The 7918-nt window shown below is 40.6% G+C and overlaps 1 protein-coding gene across 1 annotated transcript in view; it reads right to left on the bottom strand.

The window, feature by feature from the left end:
- The window catches only part of LOC143285441 (uncharacterized), a 21833-nt gene extending 14225 nt beyond the window's left edge, over nucleotides 1-7608 (bottom strand). The window contains exon 1 of the mRNA XM_076592755.1: nucleotides 7378-7608. Within this exon, the coding sequence (XP_076448870.1) occupies nucleotides 7378-7482 (105 nt within the window). The 5' untranslated portion in view covers nucleotides 7483-7608. The remainder of the gene's footprint in view (nucleotides 1-7377) is intronic.
- Between the last annotated feature and the right edge of the window lie 310 nt (nucleotides 7609-7918).

Here is a 7918-nt window from a genome sequence, read left to right as displayed (position 1 = left end):
AAAAAAGTCATTAGGAAAAAAGAGGCATTTCATAAATATATATATTTCTAATATTAGAAAACGAGGTGAAGCATGACAGAAATAGAAGACGTTTTCACAGAAACTAAGTTAAAAATTTTTTTTTATTAACTGTTGCATGTTATAACAAAAACAACAACAATAACAACAAAAACACGAGGAATTAAATCGAAAACTTGGTTCACACACACACACACACACACACACACACACACACACACACACACACACACACACACACACACACACACACACACACACACAGATATTCTTTATGACTGTAGCCCCAAGAACAGAGCCCTCCAGAATCAAACAAAGATTGACAGTGGAGACCTTTTTATTTATTTATTTTTAATTTTTTTCATAAACGTCCAATTCCTTTGTCAACAACACTCTCATCAATACACCATTCGATTGAACTTTTTTTTCCTTTTGTCTTCCCAGTTTCCGTACTTCAGTCTCTAAGCCCGCCGCATTCATTCCCCAGAGGGTTCCAGTACCATCAGTATGTAGAGGAGATGTCTGTATCCAACCCCCCCAATTATCACAGACTGAGATCACTGCCGACCAGACGCCTTCAAAAAGTGCCTGAGAAATCTTTGAGTAGGAAAAGTTGTTGGATAAGAGAAAAGTGAGTGGCAGATTTTTTTTTTTCGTCTTTTTCTTCGACGTCTATTTTTGGACGGAAAATTAGCACGTCCTCTACTTTTGTTTTCTGACTTCTTCACCGGCAAAATATCATGCATTCGTGAGAAGCTTGACTCTGTTGTGTCTCCTTCTTCACCCGTTCAAGAACGCGTGTACAGTGGTCCTGTTTTACATTGTTTCCAACCGGTTACTGAAGATTTTGTGAAGAAAGTGTGTCTGAGCGCTTGTCCGAAATCCTGTGAGCTTGACCCTGTCCCGTCTTCTTTGTTGGTTGAATGTATTGATGTTCTACTGCCACATATTACTCATGTCATCAATTCTTCCTTACTGTCTGGTTGTTTCCCTGAAAGCTTCAAATCTGCTGTTGTACGTCCACTCATCAAGAAACCATCTTTGGATCATAATTGTTTGAAAAATTATCGACCTGTCTCTAATCTGTCATTTTTATCAAAACTGCTAGAAAAGATCATATTGTCTCAGCTCTTAGCTCATCTGGAGCAGAATGGTTTACTTAATTCCCACCAGTCAGCTTATAGACGTGGTCATAGTTGCGAAACAGCCCTTCTTAGAATAGTGAATGATTTGCTTTCGGGATTTGATGAGGATAAGATATCTGTTCTCGCTCTCTTAGATTTGTCAGCAGCTTTTGACACTATCGACCACTCTATCCTCTTGAACAGACTTAAAACTTGCGATGGTTTCGTGACACTGCCTCTGGATCGCTTCTTAACTCAAATCGAAACATAGAAAACTGTGTGTAAGGTGTACATAACTAGAGTCCTGCCTTGTGGTTTCGCCCAAGGTCGGCGTTTGGTCTGTTTGTTGTGTGTGTAGTGTGTGTTCGCCTGTGTGGATGGTCATCAGTTCGTTCATGCGTGGTGCTCGCAGTGATGATGTTTTGTGTGTATGTGATGTGTGTTGTGTGTGTGCTTTCCTCTGAATTTTCATGCTCATTACTTAAACACAGGTGTTCAATTTGGCTAATAAGGACTTGAAACTCTAACAACTCAATTAGAACTGTGTTGATTGTATTGATACCTCATCCGAATAAACGCACATTTTTTCAGTGACGTGTTGCGAAAGCGAAGCGGATTTCAACCATTTCCCTCTTCGGAGCTGTCTGGTGTGATCTTGACCATCTCACATTCCTCCCAATAAAAAGCACAACGACATAACAAAAAACAATTTGGGAACCTAAAATGTATGCGAAATATCATCCCAAATAACAACAGAAATGGTTGCTCCTGTTTCTCGAAGTGGATTACGAATTTTTTGCTGACCCGAAAATTTAAAGAAGACAACTCAAAAATTCAGAATAACGCTGGCCAAGCAAAGTCTTTTGCAAGAGCATTCATAAATTTAATATATTTCCTTCATTAGAAAACTCATGACATGGAATGCGTTTTGATCGAAAACTAAGTAACACAACCTTTTTTCTGCATAACTGTTTGGGCCCCAAATATTTTCTAAACAACATCATCACAACAATAACCGAATTTCGAATCTTGGTTCCACCAGATACACCACACCTCAGAACACACATCACACACAAATAAACACACAACACAGATCGTATTCTTTCATACGTAACCCAAGATGAACAAGCCCTCCTGATAACCAAGCATTCGGGGAGATCCTGTTTTTAATTTATTAAATTTATTTTTTCTCAGATAAATTTCAATTCTTGCAATTTTGTTTTGCATATACATATAAAAGTTTTATTGTGTTCAGAAAGAGTTGGGTTGGTGTTTTGTTTTGTTTTTTGTGTTTTTGGTGGTTGTTTTTTTGGTGGGTGGGTGGGTGGGGATACCTAGCTTGCATCATGTATTGGATGGATCGATACTATCATTGCTTTCTGTTTTATCACCTTATTTCTTAATAGCAATGCTCCTGCTGCTGCTGCTGGTACTACTACTACTACTACTACTAATCTTGTGGACGAAGATTTGAACTGAAGTGACTATTACGATGATGATGACAACGAACTTGATGATGACGAGGATGATAATAATGATGATGTTGTTGTTGTTACAATTTTGCTGCTGATGACGACCATTTTTTATGTTGTTATGTTGTATACAATTATGTACAACTGTCTCCTCTCTCTCTCTCTCTCTCTCACACACACACACACACACACACACACACACACACACACACACACACACACACACACACACACGTTCGCTTTCCCTCACTTTTACCCCCCCCCCCCTTCCTCACACACACACGCTCGCTGTTGTTGTAGATTTTTTTTTTACTCTCCCCACCGCATTTGCTATTTCCTACTTCATACAGACAGACGCATACACACTTACACTACGCATGACAAACACACTCTTTCGCTCATTCATTCACACACACATACACACACGCACGCACACACGCATTCACACGCTCAAACACACGAGAGAGAGAGAGAGAGAGAGAGAGAGAGAGAGAGAGAGAGAGAGAGCATATACCCGCAGGCCATTTTTCTTATATCTAGTTCATTTACACCCACTCCCACCACTCCACTACCTTTCCAACTTCCAACCCCATCACCCCCTTACCTCCTCCCCCCCCCCTCGATCTAATATTACTCTTCGTGAAAAAACAAACAAACACGTAACTTAAATAACAACAACACACACATCATTTCATCCAATCACTTTCATAAGCGCATCTAGATGAAAGCTTTGTCTTCAGGAAATTGAAAACAAACAAACAAGAAAGAAAGAAACAAAGAAACAAAGAACAACCACAAAGAAACGAACAAAGACAAACAACACAGGCGGAAAAAAATAATGGAAGAGATCAGCACAGAGAAAATGGCCTCTGTAACTCTCATAAGGCCACGAGACTGCTATTCTACCGAGCGCAATACAATTCCCGCCATCTTCTCTCGGGCAAACAACACCGCCATCTTTAATTAAAAGCAGTAAAGTAGTGTTCAATGTACAAAGTTTTGTTGTTGTTTTTACGCTGAATTGTGACGTCCATTGGCGATCCACACACACACACACACACACACACACACACACACACACACACACACACACACACCACAAACAAACAAACAAACAAACGCGCGCGCACACACACACACACACACACACACACACACACACACACACACACACACACACACATACACACGCACACACACACTGATATTTCTCATCTTGAATTCAAAGGAATGGACACAAAAAAACCAAGTGTTTTATTCTAAAGTTTGCGAAATATTATAAAGTTTTTGATACAATGTAAGGTTTTATTTTATTATGAGAATGATTGCAATACGATTCGTTATCACAGAGAGAGAGAGAGAGAGAGAGAGAGGGAGGGAGGGAGAGAGAGAGAGAGTGGGGTGGGGGTGAGAGAGGGTTCACTGTATATAGGGTTGACAATAATAGAATGGTCTGGTTATAGAGATATACTTCCATGTAGGTATAGGTCATGCGCTTTTTTTTGTTTTTTTGTTTTTTGTTTGTTTGTTTGTTTCTTTTTTTTTTCTGGCCATGATTAACATTCCTTCCCATTATCTATGACAGCATGTGTACTTAGATGCAAGAACAATAATTTGCCATTTGAAACTGGTGGAATGTATGGATATCCACGAGAGAACTGTAGATCTACTTATAAGAAGTATGGTGTGAATACCATTCGAGATGAAATTCAAATAAACAAATGTCACCAGATTTCAGAATTCTGTAACAACAACAACAAACGTATTAGAACCCCTTCAGTGCCAAGGGAAAACAGCAGAAAGTGGTGTTTCAAGTCATGAAACAATATCCAAAAGTGTCGGCTTAAAACTAAGAAAAGTGTCTGGAGACATACCACTCCAGATAAACTGTGTAAATTTTCAGCCTTCTAGAGTTATTTCCCTTCTTCCGATGACGTTACCAGTAACGTCATTATGTACGTACGTTATACGTACTATGGCACTCAAGAGGAGGTATATTTATCCATAAAGTTAGCATTCGCTCTGTGTATTTCTATCTTTGTTTTCTTCGAAGAAAACTCATTTGAGTGATTAAAGAGAAAAAAAAAAATCTGCAACTTTGCCCGAACTACCCAGAGGTCTAATACCCAAAACAACTGTCATTCTCTGTGTTTTGTTTCTTTTAGTTCGTGTATGTTGATCAGCTATGGCGGTGAATAATCATGATACGAAGTGTTTGGGTTTTTTTCCCCCTTGTTTTTTCACCATTTTCCCAACACCGATAGGAGTGAAAGAATATCAAATAATGAACCTTGACTGTGCCCATTGTACTTCTGAACTTCGGAGAAGAACATGAAAATAGTGGAACATACTGGAAATAAGGTGAAAACATGAACAAGCATATACCAGCATTCCAAATGACGTGAAAATAATCAAACAAAATCTTTTATTCCTATACCAATACCTCTCTTGCATGATCGAGAGAGAGAGAAAAAAAAAAAGATGTTGACATGACTTACTTGTTACCACAGAAATGACGAGCACATGAATGGAAATGATGTCGCTTTTCTCGTCCGCAGTATTGAATTTTGATATTTTGATTAACTTCAGTCACAAGCATCTGCAGTTTAACTTCCATGGCCCAAGACGTCTTTGTGATAATCCCCTAAATAAACTGAACAAACGCTGGAAGAGGAACAGAAATCTTAAAACAGTGAAAGAAATCCAATCTGATGCAGAGTCGGTCTCCCTATACTGAAGGTCTCCCAAAGAGACCATGGCACGTGACAGCCGTAAACATGGAAATACGCTGCACATTAAACAAGAACTGTCCAGACGTGGCGTCTAATACCCTGTTTTGTTATTGCAAACCAGAGACAAAGAAAGAGAGAGAGGGAGACAGAGGCAGAGATACGTAAAACAGAGACAGATAGATAGAGATAGATATACAGACACAGACACAGAGACAGAGATATGGATGTCAAAATTAGAGGCAGACAGAGGCAGAGATACGTAAAACAGAGACAGATAGATAGAGATAGATATACAGACACAGACACAGAGACAGAGATACGGATGTCAAAATTAGAGGGAGACAGAGGCAGAGATACGTAAAACAGAGACAGATAGATAGAGATAGATATACAGACACAGACACAGAGACAGAGATATGGATGTCAAAATTAGAGGCAGACAGAGGCAGAGATACGTAAACCAGAGACAGATAGATAGAGATAGATACACAGACACAGAGACAAAGATATGGATGTCAAAACTGCGCGTGTCCTCGGTCAGAGACCAAGCTCCAAGCGCTTTACAATCATTGAGTTATTTGCGCAACAGGCTGCTGCCTGGGTACAACCGACTGAGAGCTGCATTTAGGCGCTTATCATTTGTTTCCTGAGTTATCCAGTCAGGCTTCAGTCACACACACACACACACACACACACACACACACACACACACACACACACACACACACACACACACACACACACACACACACACACACACACACTGAGGGCAGGATGTAAAAAAGCTGTATAAGCTTATTCTTTTACCCTCAATAAAGATCATTTTGACTTGACTTGACACACACACGTATATTTCGAATATGAGAATGGATTTTACCACGAAATTTTGCCAGGGACAACTCTCTTGTCGCCGTTGGTACCTTTACATGCGCTACGTGCATGCTACACACGGGGCCCCGCTTTTTATTTTCTCATCCGAATGACCAGCGCACAAGTCCCCACTCAAGGTCTAGTGGTGGGGAAGAAAGTTTCTGGCAAGTGTGCGATTCCATCCCGTGCGCTCAGATTCTCTTCGCTTCCTGGTAGGAGGAGGCGTTTTCACAAGGCCACCAGTCCATTAGACAGAGGTAGAGAAAGAGAGACAGAAATGCATGGACAGAGATACACGGACAGAGATAGGGAGACAAAGACAGAGAGAGAATGAGACAGGCTGACTGACAGATTGACAGAGAGGCAGAGTTTCTCAAACTCTGCTGCAGACTTGAATGGCGAAAGAGACACTTTGCGTTTTCGAGTTGATTTTAATCCAGCCAGTTGAGGCGAAATCATTCACCTAAATGACAGTCGTCATACACATCATTGTACTGTATTGTATTGTATTGTATTATATTGTATTGTATTGTACTGTATTGTATTGTACATTTGTAGTGTAGTGTAGTGTAGTGTGTCGCGTCGTATCGTGTCGTCACACATGACACTGTGATGTACTGTGTTACTATCCGATCACAACAGATTTTCCTTAGTGAAATTCAGGTTTCTTTCCCCGGGGTAAGCCCTCATCCGACACCTTCAGTTTTCTCTTTTCCCCTCAAGTCAGTCAGTAAGTCAGCCAGTCAGAGTCAGTTATCATTAATATTTTAATCAGTCAGTAAGAAAGAAAGTCAGTCAGCCAGCCAGCCAGCAAGTAACTGAGCAACTAACCCCAAAACTAACTATAACACGAAAGAAAGCAAGTACACCTACATATGGACGAAATGGTTGTGTCCTTTTCAACAACAACAAAACAACAACATAATGCCGATAACTGAAAGAGTTTGCCTTACAAAAACCAACAATATAACAACAAAGAAAAAATAACAACAAAACCAAAAACACCAAAAGATAGAACAAAAGCAAACAAACAAGCAAAGAATACAATAAAATCTTTTGGTAATAATATAATGCACAGAGACGCACACGCCCACACATCCCCCCCAACTCCACCCCCCGCACACACCACCCACACGCACCCACCCACACAGACAAACGTACCCTGCGGGCCTCAGCCAAGTGAACGACCATCACCACCATGACCAGCAGCAGCAGCCCACCGCCCACAGAGGACAGCCAGGACCTCACACGGGACACAACCAGCATGATGAAGGAACCAAACCACCAACAAGACACAGTCACAGTCAGTCTTAGTCAGCAGCAGGTGTCTGCTACAATCACCAGTCTGTGTGACGGGTCGTTGAACGAACAAAGTTACTCCTCAGTCAGCTGTTGATGTCTACAATCATCAGACTCCTTCTTCGCTTCAGTTTCCAGTCTCCTCCTATTCAATCACAAGTCTCCTTTTTAGTCGCCAATCTCTTTCTCTTCAATCTCTAGTCTCCTCCTCTACAATCAACAGCCTCTATATAATCACCAGTCTCCTATTCTCCAGTCACCTTGTGTCGTTGTTCAGTGTGACGACCTTCTCATATACGAATGTTCCTTGGCCGTTTCCCGAAAAAACATCGTGACAGTTAACTGATTTAGAAAAGAAAACAAAATGACAACACTCAGCCTTGACGTTTGTAACGATGAAAAT

The sequence above is a fragment of the Babylonia areolata genome, chromosome 1 (assembly GCF_041734735.1).
Source record: "Babylonia areolata isolate BAREFJ2019XMU chromosome 1, ASM4173473v1, whole genome shotgun sequence".
NCBI lineage: Eukaryota > Metazoa > Mollusca > Gastropoda > Neogastropoda > Buccinidae > Babylonia > Babylonia areolata.
Note: the sequence above shows the minus strand (reverse complement) of the source record. Positions and strands in the feature narration are given on the sequence as shown.